Raw genomic sequence first — 21,773 nt, 5'->3', positions numbered from 1 at the left:
GAAATCCAGAATTATCAATTTCTCAACTACTTAATCGGCCATTTATTCATTCTAATAAACTGTAGTACAAAAATATTTAAAGATAATAACGATGTTAAGACCCATTCAAATAAAAACTTGACCACTAGAATATTTTCTTTTTAATTATTGTTGGCGCGGTCGTTTGTGGTGTCTTATTGTTGAGACGCGGCTCGGTCATCCTGTCGGATGTATTTAGGGCGAAATTTTGAAAATGATTGTCTCGGGCGGGGAGGGTGAGAGGGTTGTCGAGGCGTCCGTCGTCTTCTAACTGACTGCACGGATGTGTGTGTGTGAGCGGCGTAGAGTAGATTCAGTACAGTTCCAACAAAATTATCGACATGATGTGTCGTTCGGTCGGCGGGTAGTCACGCGAAATTTTCTAAGAATTAGTCAGGCAGGCAGATTTACGGCTTTGCCATTATCGCTTCGGGCAGAAGGTAAAGATGATAGAGAAAGAGAGATAAATATTGAAGGGAGAGCAATTTCGAGGGTTTTCTTGGAATTTTTGGGATATTAGGTACCTACTTATTTAGTGTGACCGGGTTTTGAATTGTTAAAACTCGTTTTTTTTTCTTTTTTTCAAAATGGAATACGACTGACGAACATGTTTACGTAATTTCTAGAAAATTAAAGTAATTTATTGTAACGAATCACGTAAATTTATGACATACTCAGACCCTTGATTTTTTAAACGTAAAATTGGTAATAAAATACGTATCCAGATCCGTACAAATTGATCGATGTATTTGCGGGACATCCTGTATTAAAATTGATAATCAAATAATGTTTTAAGCGACGACGATTGTTTGTCGAATTCCAATTGATGATAAACAAAAGATAAAAACTTGAAACTATACAGTTTGTTTATCTAATGATGATGATAATGAAAAAACTGCGAGTTTGTGCGGAAATACCGGGAACGTCGTCGCGCCCAATTCACAAATCGATTTTTTATCACTATCTAATCAGTACCAACTCGTAATTATTCCCGATAAGGTACTAGTTAATTTATTAGCGATTATATTTGATCTAAATCAATAATTCCATTAAAATATCTGATTAATCTGATTAAATTCGACAGCGCATTCCCAAAGGTTTGGAATTACGAATAGTTCATCGTTTTATTACTCTATCGTTCGTAAAAATAGACTATAGTGGGCGGAATACGTAAGCGCGCAATCCTAGACTTACAAAATCAAAATACAACCATCAACACATTAGTGTATACATATTAAAGAGTGAATCGTTAGTTGGTTACCGAAAAAACGTATTTCATTTAGTATGAAATTGAATTATGACCTTTCGGGAAGAATCAAAAGTCACATGATGTTAAATATTTTGATTGAAACGACAAAATTTCGAAATTAGGAGCATGTTGTCATAGTTAAATCTCATTTCTTATCGTAATAACCTCGTATAAAATTAGTTAGTTAGTTAGTTACTGAAAAAACGTATTTCATTTAGTATGAAATTGAATTATGACCTTTCGGGAAGAATCAAAAGTCACATGATGTTAAATATTTTGATTGAAACGACAAAATTTCGAAATAAAATTGAAAAATTTTCTATTTATTCACTATTCTTTTAATAACATGAAATAATTAAGTGAATTTCAGGAATTTCTTTGATATATTAACTCTTGAACATCAACCGTTTGCTTGGAGAATAGTAATTGAAAATAACAAACGTACAGCCCTCGTAGCAAGACTTAATGAAATATTTTTGACTTCGAATTTGTTATTAACGAGATATTTACTTAATAATAATCAAATATTACAAAGAAAATATGCGTTTCGAGTAACCGAAAGTTTAGTTTTCGTTTTTAGGTTAATATTGGAATTTAATGAAAAACAGTTTCGAAAATCAATTGAAATAGGGCCACTTGTGCTTAAAACACCTATTAATATACCGCATCGTAGAAGGCCCATTCGTACCGTCGTCCTTTTACCTCCCCTTACCCTTCTACACCCCTAGAAATCGCAACTGTGTGTTCGGCTAAGTGTGCAGTTGGGGGGTGGACATCAGGGGATGGGTTGGGCGGTGTGGGAGTTGATGGTTAGTTGCGGGGTGGTACGGTGGAGACAGAATCACCCTTCCCGCGCGTACGTGACGGACAGAACCTGCGAGAGGCCGCGGTGTTGGCGGTGGACGCGTATGGAGGCGAAGGGCCAACACGCGGGGCTGAAAGGGGCGGTTAAGGGACGTCGAGATGGGTTGAGGAGACGACGGTCTCGCGGGGTCAGATCGCGACATCTGCTATGGCTAGCTGCGACTGATCGTCGCCAGGACCATACTCAGGATGGGCGTCGGTCAGTAGCGGCGTCTATACCAGCGGCGGGTATTTCAGTGAAAGGTTTCAACGATTAAATTACGCAAATGATGAAATTTCCGCTATACTGCAGATTACGAAGGAAAATATAATGAAAAACATTTCAATGAATACCGGGAAAACCTAAAGATACTTTAAACAAATTCAGAGTCAATAGAATCAAGTGACAAGTGAAGTTAGGGATATGGAAAGTTGATTTTCTTAATTTATTCATCAAAATTTCCGAATATTTCCTGTGCTATATTATTCAATAAAGATTCAAAAGTTTCCCAATTCCTTTCATAGAAATTCCTTGAATTAATATACATACATAAACAAAACATACGCGCCATCTATGAAGTTATAGGTAAATAACGAAAAAATAGCTACGTAATATTTTTGATTAGGAATAATTTCAAAATGTCAATGTTTGGGTTATATTTTGATTCTAAAAGTGCCTCAATATTATTTTTTTTTAATTATAAAAAGAATAATTAATTTCCAAATAGAGATTAAAGTAACAAATTTAATAAATAAAACTTATACGTTATCTATAAGTTCGTAGGTAAATTACAAATACAAACTAACGCTCCTATTATATTTTAGACATATTTCGTTTCGTTTATTCTTTGAACTTGAAAATTTCATTTACGTCTAAAGAAACGATAAATAGTTGAAAATGATCCTAATTATAACGTTTATATTCACAATACTAATGATTAAACCATCAAAATTATTGAATTAAATATATACGTCATCTATTATAACATAGATAAACTACAAGTTTAAACTGATGCTCCTGTAACAGTTTGCTTATACATTTAATTAGTAGTTACTTTATAAGATAGATGTCAGTAGCTTCGCTTATTTATTTGACTGGAAAATTATATTCACACACAAAGGTGTTGATAAATTTGATATTAATCCTGGTTGTTTTCTTATTATAATGATAAGCTTCAAAATACTAACAATTAAAGCAAAAAAAAACATCAAAATACTTCCTTGCGCCATCTATTAAGAAATAGATTATCTAACATGTTTTATGGTAATTTATTAGTTAGTAGCTGAACTCAAAGACAGATGTCAATCTCTAATTTTTCTAAGAAGTTGAATAAAAAGTTAGAAGAAATTCAAATTTTTTACAGATAATTACTTATTATTAATGTATTAAAATATATAATTTTTTTCATTATAACGATACGTTTTGAAACAGATTGAAAACGATACTTTTATTAATTAGTTATGAGCGCCATCTACTCACTAGTAGGTAGAACTAATATTCAGTTTCTTATATTGATTATGAGTTTGAAAAGTAAATATTCGCAATTAATCTTCCATTTATTTTGCATAAGATATTTTAAATCGTAAATTGAGTAATAGTATTTTATTTTAAACATATCATTAAAAAGTATTTTTCTTCATTTAAAGATGTGAACTGAGAGGTAACCTAACCTAACCATTTCAAACTTCGATCACATAAAACCTTTTTTAATTTTAAATTTAATTAATAGATTATGCAGTGGGCTAAAACTTTTGATCGGTAGTGTATTAACGTCTGGTATTTGTATTACAGTGAAAATACATGTAGTTTACGTACTTTTTGTGTAGATTGTTATTGAAGTAAAATACTCACCATCAGTGGTGGTTCGAGATTTAAGGATTGCAATCTGACATAAACTTGACGTTGCTGTAACCTTCAGTTTTTTTTATTCTTTTTGACGTGTTTACTGCTTTTTGTTTTCGTGTATATAGGGGCGATATTATAGAAAATAACGAAGAGTTTTTGCCTTTATGACGAACGCAAACTGATGTGGGTCGACAGGAAAAGATACAATTTGTTATTGTTGAAAGTCACCAACGGCAGACCGATTGGCAAACAGCAACGTCAAACGGAAAGTCAAGTTTATGAAACGGCCGTTTCCCAATCGTCAAAAGAGGTTTCAGTGTAGAAAAATAAAATTAAAAAAAAAAAAAACAGTTTTTATTGAAAACAACCACTTATTTCATAAATGTAAGGTACAATTTGAAAACATGAATATATTAACAAATAATAACGGTAAAAATAAAGAAATACAAGATTTGTTGGTAGAATGTTGCTAATAAAAATTATTTTCAAATTGAGGTTAAGTGCGAATGTATAAGCAAAAGGGTTAAACACAAAATAATTCGTATTTCCAAATAAAAATACATTTTGAGATTAAAATTAAACCCCTACAACGAAAATATATACTGCAACCTCCACCCTATTCAATTTTCTAAAAAAATTAAAACAGTTCAAGGATATTTCCAATTTCAAAATCATCTTTTTTTGTTTCAAACATTTTTTTGAGTGAATTGCAAGGATTTTTCAGTGAAAAAGGATATTATTTCGCTCATATGATCCACAATGATTGTTTATTGTTTCAGAAACAGTTGAATATCCTCTAGAATCATCCTTACTGAGCCAAATACGACTTCTGATCCAAATTCAAGGATTTTTCAGTGAAAAAGGATATTATTTCGCTCATGATCCACAATTATCGTTTCTGATCCATTTCCAAGAAAATTTTCCACCGTAAAGCTTTTGGAAGTGAATTTTTTTCTAATCGAATTGAAATCAAAATGTATGAAGCATTTTCCATTGCATATGAAGCAAGTAAATTCAAGAATAGTAGATTTTCAAAAATACCAAGAATTTTTTCCAAAATTCATCAAGAAACTGTATAAAAACATCAAATACTTATTACTGGATATTTTTTTTGTATCAAGTTTTTCAATTTCAATTTTTTAAATTCATTCCAATGATATTTTCTTCGTTTTCCATATTATCCAATGAATTTGGAATAAAAAGTTTGGAATTAGATAAAATTTCTTCTTGGGGCTTCCTTTTGGCACATTTTCTAATATTTCCAATTGACAACGGCGAAATTTTCTAAATTATCCTTTTCTTATAAGATCCTACGAGGTCCTTAAATAATTCAAATCGAAAAATATATTTTTTTTCTATTAATAACTTTGTCCAAATTATGAACAAATATCCTTTATGTGTTTAAATAATTTTTTTATTATTATTAAATTATCTAATAAAAATTTTTTTTATTATACAGTGTGATCCATTTCAATGAAAAAACCACACTGGAGTTTTAAGTACGGATTAACTTTAAAAATTTGTTTTTTTTTCAAATTTTGACGAACAATCATTTTTTCAACCATTTTGTATCTTGAATTAATTTTTAAAAAAAAATCGATGTAAATAAGGATGTTTCAATTGAAATGGTACACTAACAAACAAATGCGTTCTTTGGTAAACTAACCATCTAACAAAAATATAAATTATTTAAAAATATAGAATTTACAAAATACTGTATGCACAAAAACAAAAAAAATTTGAAAAACAAAAAAAATTTGAAAAACAAAAAAAAACTGTACAAAAACGAAAATAATGGTAATTTTTTATAAGGTAAACTATGTAAAATAACTCGATGTAAAATTTATTTATTACAGATTACATTAAGAGGGTAATAAGAAAAGTAATTTTTTTTCCTAAGCTAATTGACCTGTACCAAAATATATATATTCAAGGAAAAACACTTAAATTGGTCGTGTTAAATATTAAGGACACTTCTATTTTGGTCCGTACCATATGCGGGAACCCAACACCAAGTAAATTTAAAAAGATTCAAGCTCAAACATTACAAAAAATAAAAAAAGTAATTTTTTAATTAATACGCAAAAGAAAACGCCAATTTCTACTATTTTATACACAATAAACCTTCCCCCAATATATAGCAATTCCCTTAAAAACATTTTTGAAATAAGTATACACAAAATTTGGGTAAATAGCAGTTTTACCTAATTTGCATAAATATTCAACTCTAAAACAAGTTAGAAATAGAAAAGTTATGTACCAAACGACACTTTTTGAGAGATTTCATGAAGAAGAAAGCAAAAAATAGAAAGTTACCTAATTATATCAAGGTACTGAAGAAAATGAAAATAATAATTGAAAAATTATGTATCAAATGACATTTTTTTAAAGATTTGGTAAAGAAAAGTGCGAATGTTTGCTAACTATACATGGTATTGAAGAAAATAATTTTCTAAGTAAATAACTTATATACCAAATAACGTTTTTTTGAGAACTTTCTGAATAATGAGTTGCAAAACTAGTTTATATATACAAGGTTGATAAGTTTGACTACAATACATTGTGTAGCAATATTTGTCAATCCCTTTGTGAGAATTTTTCCAAAAAAAATTGGGTGAAAAGTTTTTTCTAATTTTCGTTAATATTCAATTCTAAAGTAAGTTATAGATAGAAAAGTTACGTACCAAATGACTCTTTTTGAAAGATTTCATGAATAAGTAAGCAAAAAAAAGAAGAAAATGAACTTATTGATAGATAAATTATGTACCAATTGACACTTTCTTAAAATTACGTGAAGAAACCTGAATAATGATTTTAAAATTAGGCTGCATATAGAAAATTGATATTTTTCAACAATATAAAGTAATTTGTTTAAAAGCATCAACTATTAGGTACTAATTTGGAAATATCTAGTGTTGTACACTATATTTTTTCAACGACCAAGAGAAAACATTCCACATTTCGCTCTATACATCGATCTGAGCGTGATGTGGTTTACACACGGTGGAAAAAGAACTCAGAAGCTTGAAAAATTATCTCAAAAATAGACGTGCCTTGTCAGGAACAGCCATATATTGATATATGAATAATTCTTTTTGATAAAATTGAATTTTTTTGTTATTTTTTCAAATTCTAAAGCGTTTTATTCGATATTTCATTTTTGGTTTCGAAATAATTTCAAAAAAGTCGAATTTCAACAGTACCTTTTTTATTTATTGTATATTCAATATTTTCGCATAAATTTTTTCACTACTGTTTTATGTTAAGTGCAATTTTTGGTTAGTTAATAAAAAATTTAAAATATTACTTTTCGTAACAAACCCTGTTACCCTTTCCTAATTAACGAACCATCTCCACGCTCTAAATACCGAAAAATTATTTTAAAGTTGACAATAACTTCCCCTGGCTTCAAATGAAATTATTAATAACAATTTCGTTGATAATTTTAATCGTTTATAGACAAGATAAGTACGATTCTTCCAGTTAAGTATTTCCAAACAAAAAGAGTGGAAATATATGGAAGATATCATAATGGTTATAAACTTATGTACCAAATGAGGTTATTATATAAGCAAAAATGAGCTGGTTCAGTAAAAAACCGTAACTAACAGAAAATTTATGTACCAATTTACTTTTTTGGGAACAGAGAATGAGAATATTGGATAACTACACCAAATACTAAGGAAAATGAAGTTATACATAGAAAAATTATGTGCCAACTGACACTTTTTTGGAAATTTCTTGAAGAAGGAACCAGACAATGAGAATTTAAGTTAACTATACCAAAAGACTAAAGAAAATAAAGTTATAAACAGAGAAATAATGTTCCAAATGATACTTTATTGAAGATTTCGTAAAAAAAGTAACTGAGAATGGTAGTAAACTATACGAACAACTTAAAAAATTGAGTTCTAATATACCAAATCACGTTTTTCTAAAAAAATATCATACAGAATGAAGAAGAAATGAGCCTACTATACAAGGTATTGAAAAAATGAAAGTAACCAACAGAAAATTTATGTACCAAGTCACTTTTTTGAAAATTTGTTGAATAAGAAAACAGAGAATGAGAATATTAGGTAACTACACCAAAATACTGAATAAAATGAAGATATTGACAGAAAAATAATGGACCAAATGACACTTTCTTTAAGATTTCTTGAAGAAAATAGTAGGAAAATGCAGATACCGAAAATATTCAATTTATAAACGAACAACTTATGTACCAAATAACACTTTTACGGAAATTTCCAGAAGAATGAACCAGATAAAGAGGTTTTTAGTTAATTATACAAAAAAAGTAGAAAATGAAGTTATAAATAGAAAAATAATGTGCCAAATGATACATTTTTAAGATTTCTTAAAGAATAAAGCAGATAAAAACCAAATTACTAAGTACTGAGAAAAAAACAAAAAAACTCATGTACCAAACGACGACTTTTAAAGAATTTGAAGGGAAAGGCATAAAAATGAGGTATCCTTACAAGGTTGACAAATTTTCATATAAATATTCTCACTGAATATATTTTTTTATTACTGCATAGTCATAAATGCGTTTCGAACTAAATCATCGTCTTCACAGACCTAAATTTTTCAATAAAAATCTAACGCCGAGGTAAAAAAAATGCATCCATATATTTCTGATTTTATCGATATTGGAAATACGTAATTTTCGATTTAAGTATACTTTGCTTAAGTATTTTATCACGACCTTGGAAGATTGTCACGAAATAGTTGTGGTAATTAAAATAAGAAGTAAATTTGATGTTCTAAGGTTTTTAAGGCACTATAACGTTAACGTGTTATTAAGAATTTGTTTCAAAACTATGCTAACTTTGATAAAATATTATATCCATATTTTTTTAAATATATATATATAAAAATTGTTTAATGCGATTGGTACCTACCAAAGCGTGAAAAGACAAATAAATATCATACATATATATAAGAAGGAATGTGTTTTGTAATAATAATATTTACATTCCATTTGGAAATTGAGTTAATAATAATTTAATTGATTTCGATTTGATTACTTAACTTTCCAAACAGATTTTCATATATATTGGCCATTAAAAATAACCCACCACTAAATTATTTCTGAAATTCGAAAAACAATTATGTACCAAACGACGTTTTTCTTAGAATCCTATGATAAACCATAAAATGCGAAATAACGAAGGTGTCATGTACCAAATGTCGTTTTTTTGGATATGCACTAAAGAAGAAAGCAGAAATGTTGAAAAGATAACTAAATTGAAAAGTTATGTACTAAAAGGCATCTTTTTGACAATTTCAAATAGAAGGTAAAGGGAAAAATCTTAATATTGGTTAAATATACGAAGGAATACAAATTAGGTTTTCCTGAACTAACAACGTTTCTTTTTAAATGTATAGAAGTAGAAATATGACTAAATATATGAGAAATTGAATAAACAAAAAAATCTTGTCTGAAAGTTTTTCTCCGATTTTCATGAAAAGCAGAGTAAAAACGCAAATTTTTCCTGATTATACAAGGAAATCAAATAACAAAAATATCATGTACCAAATGCCTGTTTTTGGAAATTAAGTTATAAACTGAAAAGTTATGTATCAAATGGTACTTTTATAAAAATTTCAGAAGTAAGAATGCGGAAAAATCTCAATATTAGGTAACTAAACAAAAAACTCGAAAACATGAGGTTATTTTGTACCAAATGTCGTTTTTTCACAATGTCGTAGTAAAGAACGAAGCAGGAATATAGAAATGTTGGATTTATATACGAGAAAATGAATAAACGAAAAATGATTTTAAAACAACGAAAGTGTCATGTACCAAATATCGTTTGTTTGGAGAATACCTTGAAGAAGAAAGTAGAAAAGATTGAAAATTTTGAAGTAAATTAACTTGTAGATTGAAAACTTATGTACCAAATGGCATTTTTATGGATATTTCAAAAGAAAGGAAGCGAAAAAATTAGATAAATCAACAAAGGACTCTGAAAATGAGATTTTTCTGTACCAAATGTCGTATTTTTTCACAATATCGTAAAGAACGAAGCAGAAATATGTACCAAATGACGGTTTTTCCAGAATGTCGTAAAGAAAGAAGCAGAAATATAAGAATGTTGGATTGATATGCCAAATGATGCCTTTTTGGGGATTACCTTAAATTAGAAATATTGAAAAAAAAAGCTACTTATAAAAAATGTTAGTCAATTAAAAACTTATGTACCAAATGGCACTTTTTTGAAAAATTCAAAAGAAAGTAAGCGAAAGAAACTGAAAATTTGGTAACTCAACAAAGAGCTCCAAAAAATGAGATTTTTCTATACCAAATGTTGTTAATATCATTGAATTAGAATATACTTGATATGAAAATATTGTTCAAAATATTGAAGTGGGTGCGTTATTTTTTCTGGGCAGTGTATTTTTTTTAAACAGGAGACTAGATCCAGGAAGATTTAATCTTCCATTAAGCACCACCGTTTTTTTTTCTATAAATAAAACAAGACTAGTAACGTAAAATTACGTTATATCTGGTATGATTCCATACAGTGTAATTTATAAATAAAAAAAAAAATTTCCGTAGAATTTACAATTTTTTGATTTCATATTTAAAAAATTGTTCACGCTTTGATAATTGCCTTAAAAATATACTTATTACTGCCTTGGGTTCATTTGGCGATAAACATCACAACAGCCATTGATTTTAAACGAATCGTGTGATAGTGTTTAACAAAAAAACGAGATTTTAGAATAATGAACCAAATGACGCTATTTTATAAATAAATAATGACGATTTTTTTAATGACTCCATGAGAAAGAAAGTAAAAAGTGTTAATGTAAGTTAACGATACAAAGTAAATTCCTGCATTTTCATACGATATATTAAGGATATTTTCCATTTCACAAAGAAAAAATGCGTGAAATTTAGAGTTAAAAATAAAGAACTCATGTACCAAATGACACTTTTTACGGAATTATCTTTTTTTTAAGAAAGTTGAAAATGATTGAAGATATTGTGATGATTTATGGACAAAAATAACAAATAAATAATAGGAAGTCAATAGGGAACATTATTTACAGGGTGTATAGATATAAATGAGTTGTTTGGAAAAAAATAATTTCGAGAAAATTTTACATAAAATGGCATTTAAAAAATAATGATTCCAAAGTAAAAAAAGGTAAATAATAAAGAAAAAACGATATAATTGAGATAAATTGGGATTTTTGTTAATCCCAATAGATTATTATATAAAATTCAACAATAATTTCCAAATATTTCGAAATCATTGACGTTTCATATATTTTTTTTAGGAAAATGAAGTTAAACTGTATGAAGAATACAAGCGAACAAAATTCACTTTTTCCAAATAATTATATACGTAAAAAATTACAAAAAAACATGACTATTTGGAAATGGGATTTTTGATCATAAAAAATGAAAAAAAAATTATATTTTATATTAGGTTAAATTAAGATTTCTTTTTCGTTTAACAATGATTTATTCAGTGTAGAAAAATTTGTTAACTGGTAATCATCCTAATAATTCGATTTTTATTTTTTTTCTATCGATAAAAAAAGGGTTAAAAATTCTGGTTTTTGCGTAAAAAAAATGAACAAAACGGAAAAAACATATCGAAAATGTTAATTTATAAAGAATCTCAACTTTTTGGATAATTGAAAAAAAATTATAGTTTAAAAACTTATCGAAATTTGGATTTTCAAACAGAGATATCAATTTTCCCTTAAATACGTCGAAAAAATTTGTCAATAATTTTTCATTTTTTTTGACCGAAAATACGGTAGGTAAATAAAAAAAGAAGAAGATACAAAACGCAAATTCCAGTGAATCGAAAAACTCAAAAAAAATCAATAAAAAAGTAAGTTATAACTAAAACTACGATCACACGATCCGAACCGCGCCGGTTACAAAAATTATTACTATAACCATCTGTGGAGATAGGAACTAGACGTTTTTTTTTAAATATACAAAATGGCCGAAGGCCGTGGCAATAATAGTATTTATGAAACATTGAACTATCACATCGATTAACCTGTCAAACAAATAATTAGTAACTATAAAATAAACTATGAATATAAATAACAAGACATAAATTTTTTTTTTCTTGTAAAAATTATTGATCGTAATATGTAAATATATATATATATATATATAATTTTTTTTTGATTAACTAAGTACGAACGGGCAGGACAACATCATCTCAACTTACCAACCGAACACCATCTCACGAATAAGCCCCGATATATTCGGGTTTCCACAATTGATTAGAAAAGAAATTGTGTACAATCGCTATATCCCTATCGTGATCCGGGGTAGCGATAACCGGAGCGATAGTTACCCCATCCGGTACTAATATACCGAACGGTATAAGGGGATTATCAATAAGTTGTTTTCTGTTAGATTTGACGCGTAAAGGCACTTTTGCGGTGACGGTGTTTCCCCCGCCGTCGGTTCCCTCGTCGGCGGCGGCGGCGGTCGATGGTAACTTCATCAATTTTAAAGGTAACGGGAGGTAGTTAAATAAATCGCAATCAGTCGATTGCGACGGTATGTCAGATTGGGATTTATTGTTGTTCTTCATCGTCGTATTATTATTATTCTTACTTCTACAAATAAAAATTTGATTTTTATTAATATTAATAAATTCCGATAGATAGAATCGGTGTTTTACCTATTGTGACTGCTGTAACTGTTCAAACCTAGACTAGCTATGAGTTTTTCCCTTTGTAATCTAACTCTCTTTGTGGTAATAACGAAGGCGCTTACGAAAGCTTTTTGACATACTTCGACAGTTTCCGCGGAAGGTAGTAGAGGTACCAAATACTTGCAGGTTATACGGCGAGGTGGTCGTCCCGACGTCGACGTTTCCGGTATATTCAATCTGGCTCGAAGGTCCATATGTTGTCGTAAAAATTTATTTTGTAAATCGGCTTCGCCGAGACCGTAAAAATGATTGAAGAGGTGCTGACGCGCCTCCATAGGCACATTGGAATCACATTTGTGAGGACATTGACATAATTCTTCTGCACCAACAAAAAATTACATATTTTTTACTTTTTTCTAATTCATCATACGTAGTTTTACCATTAATTAGTTTTATCTACAAGTTCTATATGAAGAAGAAGAAGAAAGAACGTACATTTTTCAAAAAAAATTTATCCATCAGCAATTTTGGAGATAGATAACCTCCTCAACTTATCGTGTTGATCGATGATTTATACGCCCATCAACTCAGATCAATTAATCCAGGGATTTGTCTTCAACTACTTTTATAATGATAAGGAGATTCATAGAAACTACCCTTTTTGGAAGGGTGTAAATGAATAAATCTAATTTATGATATATCAAGGATATTTTCCATTTCACAATGAAAAAATGTTGAAATATAGAGTTAAAAATAAAGAACTCATGTACCAAATGACACTTTTTACGATATTATCTTACGTGGGTAACAAGATTTTAGAATAATGAACCAAATGACGCTGTTTTATAAATAAATAATGACGATTTTTTTAATGATGCCATGAGAAAAGAGTAAAAAGTATTAATTAACAATACAAAGTAAAGAAGAAAATTAGGATATAAACAAAAACTCGCACCAAATGACGATTTTCAACTCACTAGAAGGTATGAAAGAAAATGGAGTTTTAAAGAAAAAACTCATATACCAAACAACATTTTTGTCGACGGAGAAGCAGTAAAATGTCATATTTGGTCATACTATACAGGGTGTATAGATAAAAAATGAGATGGAAAATTATGACCTAAATCAAACTATTTCATGTTATTTGAGGAGGAAAATGAATCTGAATTTTGAAAATACGAGAAAAATTTTAGAATGTAATGAACAAATTTGGACGATTTTACATAAAAAAGCCAACAAAATGGACGATTCCAAAGTAAAAAAATGATAAATAACCAAGAAATTTGATTTAAAATATATCAATTTATACGATATATCAAGGATATTTTCCATTTCACAATGAAAAAAATGTTGAAATGTAGAGTTAAAAATAAAGAACTCATGTACCAAATGACACTTTTTACAAAATTATCTTATTTTTTAGAAAGTTGAAAATGTCTTGAAGAGATGGTGATGATTGATGGAAAAAATGAAAAAGAAATAATAAGAAGTCAACAGGAAACATTATTTACAGGGTGTTTAGATAAAAATAAGTTGTTTGGAAAATGAATCATTTCGAGAAAATTTTATGTAAAATGGCATTTAAAAAATAATGATTCCAAAGTAAAAAATGGTAAATAATCAAGAAATTTGATTTGAAACGCTGAAATTTAGGGTCGAAGTTAAAAGTGAAGAACTTATGTACCAAATGACAGTTTTTACGGAATTATCTTTTTTTTAAGAAAGTTGAAAATGATTGAAGATATTGTGATGATTTATGGGAAAAATGACAAAGAAATAATAAGAAGTCAACAGGAAATATTATTTACAGGGTGTATAGACATAAATGAGTTGTTTGGAACTGGATATTTTTCAATAAAACTTTACTCAAAATATCCAACAAAACGGACAATTCCGAAGTAAAAATAGTGAAAAATATGATAATTGATAAAAAAAAACGATATAATAGAGATAAATTGGGATGTTTGTTAATCCCAATAGATTTTTATATAAAAATCAACAATAATTTCCAAATATTTCGAAATCATTCTTATAGTGAATCGATCGTAGCAAAGACCAAGGAAGATTCGTCAACCAATAAAGCTATGAAGACCTTTTTTGTGAAAGTCACCAGGATATTGTGAAATTTCTATGGCAAAAATACACGAAATCGTCTAAAAATCGTTCTCTCATTCGCACTATCGTCAGAATTCGACCTCAAGTAACGTTTTCTTATTACCAATCTCAAAGAAATGAGAAATCGTTCTATCATCCACAATTTTCGTTACTTTCCAAATTCCAAAGTTCACAGTGAGAGGATCGAATTTGTGAGGTACCTAATTTATCTTCAAACTTATCGACTCGTCCTCGTATACTACAAAAATATCGACGCTGCTTTAATTGAAACGAGGTTTTTTTAAAAAATTTTTAGATCTCGGTAATGAAAATATTTGTTTACTTCGAGTTGAATACAGTTTGCATTTTCTATTTTAGATTCCTGACTTTTCCAATTTAGCAAACAACATTAGAGATAACGATAAAACGAATTTGTTTATATTATTTTCATGGTTTCATCAAGGCCATATGACGTTATCTAAAATATATCGAATCTAAATGCAAACAAACATCGTTTTTCTCAATAAAAAAAAATATAAATATTAAGAACTTTTTCTATCTATACTGTATATACGTACGATCCTGTTCGGAATTAAAATATCTTCGTGGAAATACTGGCAAAAACATGTTGGAAAACCCATTTAGTAATTGATTTTATACCTTTTTAATTTAAATACTTAAAACTTTAGTACTTCGGCACGTCGTTTTCTTTGAGACACCCTATATATAAATCTGTATACAAAATTTATAACCATAATTACACATAAGTTTGTATAGCAAATGAATTGAAATAATAATAATAATCTGTTCGTCGACTATGATTGCATAACATATTTTAGATGTTTTTATATACTCAAGGATAAAATTTAATTAGGCACGATATCGCAGGTGAGTCCACAAACTGTTAAAAAAAACAGAGGAGGAAAATGATGATCGTCTTCTTCGCATTACTAGAGAAATATTAGTGAAGTATCGATAAATTAAATAGGGATATAAAAGGTGGAATTCTGAAAATCTCGTCGAAGCTACATGAATTTTTTTCGAAGCCCCATTTGACGTTACCAATGCCTGATATCCTTCGAGAAGCCGATCAGACGCTCTGACGTCATTGAGCAAGTTATGGTGCTTGCACAAGTATTTAAACCGCGCAGGGCACTCATAAATGACGTGGCCTGCGATTTAATTTCATTTTTAATCGTTTAAAAAACAATTAAACTTCATATAACTAATAATTCTCCAGTACAGTGTTTGATTTTTCATTTCAATTTATCTTTTATCTTATCTATGAAGGTATAAAGTGTATATTTGTTCAAAATACGACTACGGCTTCGAACAGGTGTAAAACTAATAAACGATACGTTTAGGAATTTATATTAGAAAGAGAATAGTGAAAAAACCTTAAAATCGGTGCGTTATCATTTCAATTTCGAAATAAAACGTTTTTAATCTAAAAATTTATGTAACGAATTTATTAACTCCCCCTCGTACATCAATGACATCATATATTGCGCCCCTAAGGATGTACCTAATTTGCAAACAGAACGTATATATGACTCACCCGGTATATCAAAACCTAATTTATTGATTGGAAACCAATTTTTTTATATATTTTCGAGATTTAAACGTTTTGTTTGTAAACAATAAACTCGCTTTATAAAGAATAAAACAATGTAGTTCGTCACCTAACCTCAAATTATTATAAATTATAAGGTTCTTTTAAACATTTTAATATTCTAATCTTTAATTTTTTAAAACCACATGTGTACTATATTAAAATAATTTTTATATAAAATATGAGAATATTTCAAATCTCTAAGTCAAATATGTAATTGTTTATATATCTAATAATTTAAACAAATAAAATATGAAAAAAAAACTAAACACAGTGTCCTTATTAAACAAGATCGTTCGCGAACAGTCATTTAAAATTAGAGAGTTTAAAGTACATTCGTTTAATATTTCCATAATTCCGTAATTACGAACCTGTTATAAAAAAAATTTACACGTGCCCTAGCGACAAGGCCATCAGTTCCTTCTCAATAAATCGAATGACCTAGATATAGAAGGTCGAAAAAGTACCAAATTTTTTGTGTCTATATTTTAGGCCACGAACAGTTCCAATAAGGCAGTAAATTCAATTTCTACACCGATAAATAAATATGAAAAGATAAAACCAAGTAAAACTACGTAATATTGCAAATGATTCACACCGTGACAACCACAAAGTACATTGCGACTTTACGAAACAGCTATACATGCAATATATCTCAATGTAAACACTTAAAAGTCGACCATTACTTACCTGCCACCTTTTTGGCTGGTATCAATTTACCCGTACGGGATATGTAGGCTAATCCTGCACTGCGTAGATGCTTCTGGAGTTTTCTTTTCGACTTGGGAATGCCCCTTTTATCAAGACGTTCTAACATCGCAGTTGATTTTGTCGCCATTATTAATCTACACTTGCCTGTGGCGCTAACAATAATGAACTAAGTGCGAGCGAGAGGTCCTACTATCACATAATCTAAATATCCACAGTCACAATTAGACAAATTAATATCTTACGTTGCCGGATCCGATTATTTCGACACATTTCTAAGAAAAATAAATGAAATAATGTCGAAAGTATATTGAAATTAACAAATTAATTTTATTAATGCTTCAATATTTAAACTGTACGAAATAAACATCAATTACTGGTATAAAAAAAGTATTAAGTACTTCATTAAATAGTGATTAAAGATGTAAGTATAACATTGATATTATATGACTTAATAGAGTATATTTCTCGAACTTTCCTTAGGAAAGGGGAGGATTGAGGAAATTATTACGTGAAAGAATATTTTTATCCCACTTTCTCCATCACATTTTGGAATTATAATGCATTTTGTCAACAGTCCGTAGTAATTTACTGTCTTTAATTTCCGCAATTAAAACAAAATTATGTGATATTTGACCTCATTACAAGAGAATTAACTATAAATGAACAATTATTTCATGTATAATTAAGAAAATTCGAAATAAATTGAATCAGATGAAGATAAATAATAAATTTTTTGCTATTATTTTTATTATAAATTAATTAATTGAGTAATATTAAAATTGGAAAGCTAGAAAATATTTATAATCTATCTGATAGATTTGAAAATTTCTATATTTAATCATTTAAATTTTAAGATTTTAATTAGAATAGAAATAAGACAACGGTGTTATCGAATTTGTGGCCGTAGATATTTAGAGTAGTGTGCGAGAGAGACAACCTATTATCGCGTGGTCATAATTCGTGTTATTTTCGCGATCCATCAATAGATCGCGTTCGTTGTAAAAAAACAGGATTATTTAAAATATTTTTCGAGACCCTGGCGGCCTTGTGCGACGTACATCATACTCGACATGGTTTCAATGTTAGATATACTACGTGGTATTTCATACGATAAGGAAAAATACATCATTAGGCGTTTCCCAGCGATTTAGATATAATTAATAATATACAGGATGTAGATGAAATATGGAAATATTTGGAAAAACGCTTAACATGTTCAAAATACTCAAATTCCACAGAATTTTGCGCAAATATCAAACAACTTCACTTGAAATCATGTAAAAGTTTTCAATTTGAAATAAATATCCAAACATTATTAAAAAAACTACTGAAATTGTTCAACACTTAAATTTTGCAAAAATCTGGGCAAATATTTATGCAATTTCACATAAAAACACGTAGAAAGTTTTCATTTGAGATACGGGTGCAATTAGGAAAAAACTGCTTAAAATGTTTCAAAACACTTGAATTTGATAAAAATTTTCAAAAATAATTGGAAAAAACTGATAAAAGTGTTCCAAAATACTTAAATTCGATAAAAATTTTAAGCATTTATCAAAAACTTTGAGAAACGTCCAAAAATTATTCTAAAAACTGTTCAAAACACCTGAATTTCATAGAAATTTGATCAAAAATTTCAACAACTTCACTTGAAAATATGTAAAAAGTTTTAATATTCGAGAAATATGCAAAAATTATGTAGAAACCTGAATTTGATAGAAATGTTCAAAAATTATTGAATAAACTGTTCAAAAATATCAAAGACCTAAGGCAAATATTCATAGCTCTAACAGGAGCCTCCTAGTAGCTCATAAAACAACAGAAAAATAAATGTAACTGTATTTTGACTCACCCTGTATTAAATTTGAACTATACTAACCGAAAAAATATAATAGCTTCTAATTATAGAGGGCATTAAACATGTTACAATTTTCGAAAGAATGTTTGGCCACCCTGTATACAAAACAAAATATTAATGAATAAATTATGAAAATGAGTCAAAAAAATATCCAAAGACACACATTTAAATATTTTTTTGCTAAAGAATACTAGATATTTATAGTTAATTTCAATTTCATGAATATTCAAACCACATTGCAGTAAAAATTTCAAAACTTCATCAAGTTTAGGGGTTAAAGTACAAAAAAATCTACAAGTTGCAAATAAATTTATTTATTTAAATATATAAGATCTGCTATCACCCTGAAGGGCTAGAAGTAATGTAGTCGCTTTATTTACAACAAAATAACACTCTTCATTTCCATAACTATGCACAAAGCTTAAACTACTCCTTAGTTTTATATAATGAGTTTTATGAACGCGTATGATTCCTCGTTTTTGTTGTTCACTGTATTTTAATAAATCAATATTAATACAAGTAGCAACTTCCCCAAATAGCGTGTTAAGAGCATCTACAATCAATTGTTTGAAGTAAACAGGCGTTAGTACTATCTTAGTTGGTTGATAAAATTCCCTAAAACAAAATATAGGCCCTGTTTTTACCTTACCATTCAATATTTGGTTACCTAACTTTCACAACACTCGTATTAATAAAAGATAAAGATTTTAATTTTTAGACAAGAAATTTAATTTATTCAATAAATTTATATTTACAAGGAAATATCTAAGAAGAAATAATCACACATCTTTCTAATTATTACTATAGTTTCATTTTTTTATTTCAACGTTGTTCCAATTTCGAACCTTAATTATAAGTTCTTCTTCTTTTTATATTCTGTTTCTAAGAGCACCAGGTCATTTCGTAACACAGTTATCTCAATACTACGAGAAGATAGAGATTTTTTTCTAAAGCTATATTCCCTATAATTCGATAGAGATATAAAAGGATGAAGAATATATTGATATAGTCAATATTTATCATAGCAAATACCACGTCTATTCTTTTTTGGTATTTACTTTAAAGCTTGAGAAAACAGTAGTTTAGTCAATTCTTCTTTACCATAATCTGTCATATGTTTATTTAAATGTCAGTGAACTGTCAAATAAACACGTTCTGGTTATTTGTATTTTGACAATAGGTGATATTTTTGTCCGTTTAATATAATATAAGTATAAACAATGGTAAGTAGGTTCGGAGCAAAGATTAGTAATAAAACGTTAATCAAAATTTTATCTTTTCAGCCTAAAAATAAAATTGATAAACAAAATTCTGTTACTTTTAAATTGGTACACAGAAGTCAACAAGATCCTTTAATTGCCGATGAAGATGCTCCACAAAGAGTTCTTATACCAATAAAAGGTAAACAAAAAAACTTGGATAATATTTTTAAAAAGAACGAGCCAGTTATTGAAGACGAAGATATTAATAATGAGGACATCAAATTCGGTGAAATTGAAGACGAATTGGATTACAAAATTAAATTACCCTCATCGGTATTCCCTTCAAAAGTCGAAGAAGAAATCGGTATGTTGAGAAAAGCTGCTCCTGTATCAGGTAAACAAAGTTGTTCAAATGTACTGGATTTTTTTTTAAAAAAAATTTCATTTCAGGGCCTCAGTTACATTTAGATCCGGAAGTTGTTGCTGCTATGGATGACGATTTCGATTATTCAGATCCAGAAAATGAACTTGAAGATAATTTCATAGAATTAGCAAATGCTGCAAACAATTCTGATGATGATGACATGTCAGGTTGTGATTCAGAAGATTTGGACGAAGTTAATTCTCTATTGGATTTCGATGCTTTCGAAAAAGAAGAAACGAAATCCAGATTCACGGAATATTCCGTAACAAGTTCGGTTATAAGAAGAAACGAACAACTCAGTTTACTGGATGAAAGATTTGAGAAAATGTTTGTCGGATATGACGATCAAGAGATAGGAGCTTTGGATTGCGAAGAGATCGAAGGAGAAGTATCTGCAGATGATATAATCGCTCGTTGTGCTGGGGATTTACGACAATTTCAAATTAACGACGACGAATCCGAGAAAACGGAGTTAGCTAATAAAATTAAGAAACAACTGGAAGAAGATACTTTTCAGGAGGAAGAAGAATTTGTGGAAATTGATGAGAATCCTAAAGAAAAATGGGATTGCGAAAGTATTTTAAGCACTTATTCGAATATTTACAACCATCCAAAGTTAATATCCGAATCCCAGTCTGGAAAAATTAAAATAGACAAAAAGACAGGAATACCCCATGCTTTTAATCGCTCTTCTCTTACATCAAAAGCTCTAAATAAATTCAACGAAGGAAACGAAAAGTTACAGACTTCCTCGTTTGATCAACGTTCTTTTATTTCTATTCGATCTAAAAATGAAACACCGGAAGAAAGAAAAGAAAGAAAGAAGAAAGTCAAAGAGTACAGACGAGAAAGAAGACTAGAGAAGAAATTGAACACTGAAGCGTTTAAAGACGAAGCTAAACGACAAGTTAAAATTGCTATAAATAACAAAAATAACATACAAGGAAATAAAATTTTGTAATTTACGTGTTTATTTTTATTAAAAATCCCCTATTTTAATCAGAATTTGAAAATCATGCGTAATATAAATGGTTGTATCACTAATAACATACCATATTGCAATATTTAATTTGACGAGAAGCCGAATTGGAAAAAAGAAGAAGAATTATTTTATAACTGGCCATATTATAAAGGACGATCTACTTTCATTATTCTCACACAATTCTCCGCATTATAATTTTGTACTTATTATATGCCCTATGTTTTGTAGAAGGGTTCTTGATTATAAACTCTAATTTCTCTATGGTGATGGTGGGTGTCTTAAAACG

General features: G+C 28.9%; 2 protein-coding genes across 2 annotated transcripts; one reads left to right on the top strand and one right to left on the bottom strand.

The window, feature by feature from the left end:
• Positions 1–4,294: 4,294 nt before the first annotated feature.
• Positions 4,295–17,178, bottom strand: LOC130892703 (uncharacterized). Its single transcript, XM_057798254.1, has 3 exons — positions 17,001–17,178; positions 12,632–12,983; positions 4,295–12,566 (listed from the first exon to the last, which is right to left on the bottom strand). The coding sequence occupies exons 1-3, from the start codon at positions 17,146–17,148 to the stop codon at positions 12,185–12,187; spliced, it is 882 nt and encodes a 293-aa protein (XP_057654237.1). The 5' UTR covers positions 17,149–17,178; the 3' UTR covers positions 4,295–12,184.
• Positions 17,179–19,999: 2,821 nt separating this feature from the next.
• Positions 20,000–21,470, top strand: LOC130892388 (protein LTV1 homolog). The gene is made up of 3 exons (XM_057797792.1): positions 20,000–20,102; positions 20,163–20,475; positions 20,532–21,470. The coding sequence occupies exons 1-3, from the start codon at positions 20,100–20,102 to the stop codon at positions 21,464–21,466; spliced, it is 1,251 nt and encodes a 416-aa protein (XP_057653775.1). The 5' UTR covers positions 20,000–20,099; the 3' UTR covers positions 21,467–21,470.
• The last annotated feature ends 303 nt before the right edge of the window (positions 21,471–21,773 follow it).

This window comes from Diorhabda carinulata, chromosome 4, assembly GCF_026250575.1.
Source record: "Diorhabda carinulata isolate Delta chromosome 4, icDioCari1.1, whole genome shotgun sequence".
NCBI lineage: Eukaryota > Metazoa > Arthropoda > Insecta > Coleoptera > Chrysomelidae > Diorhabda > Diorhabda carinulata.
The sequence above is the reverse complement of the archived record's forward strand: the minus strand, read 5'-3'. Positions and strand labels throughout refer to the sequence as shown.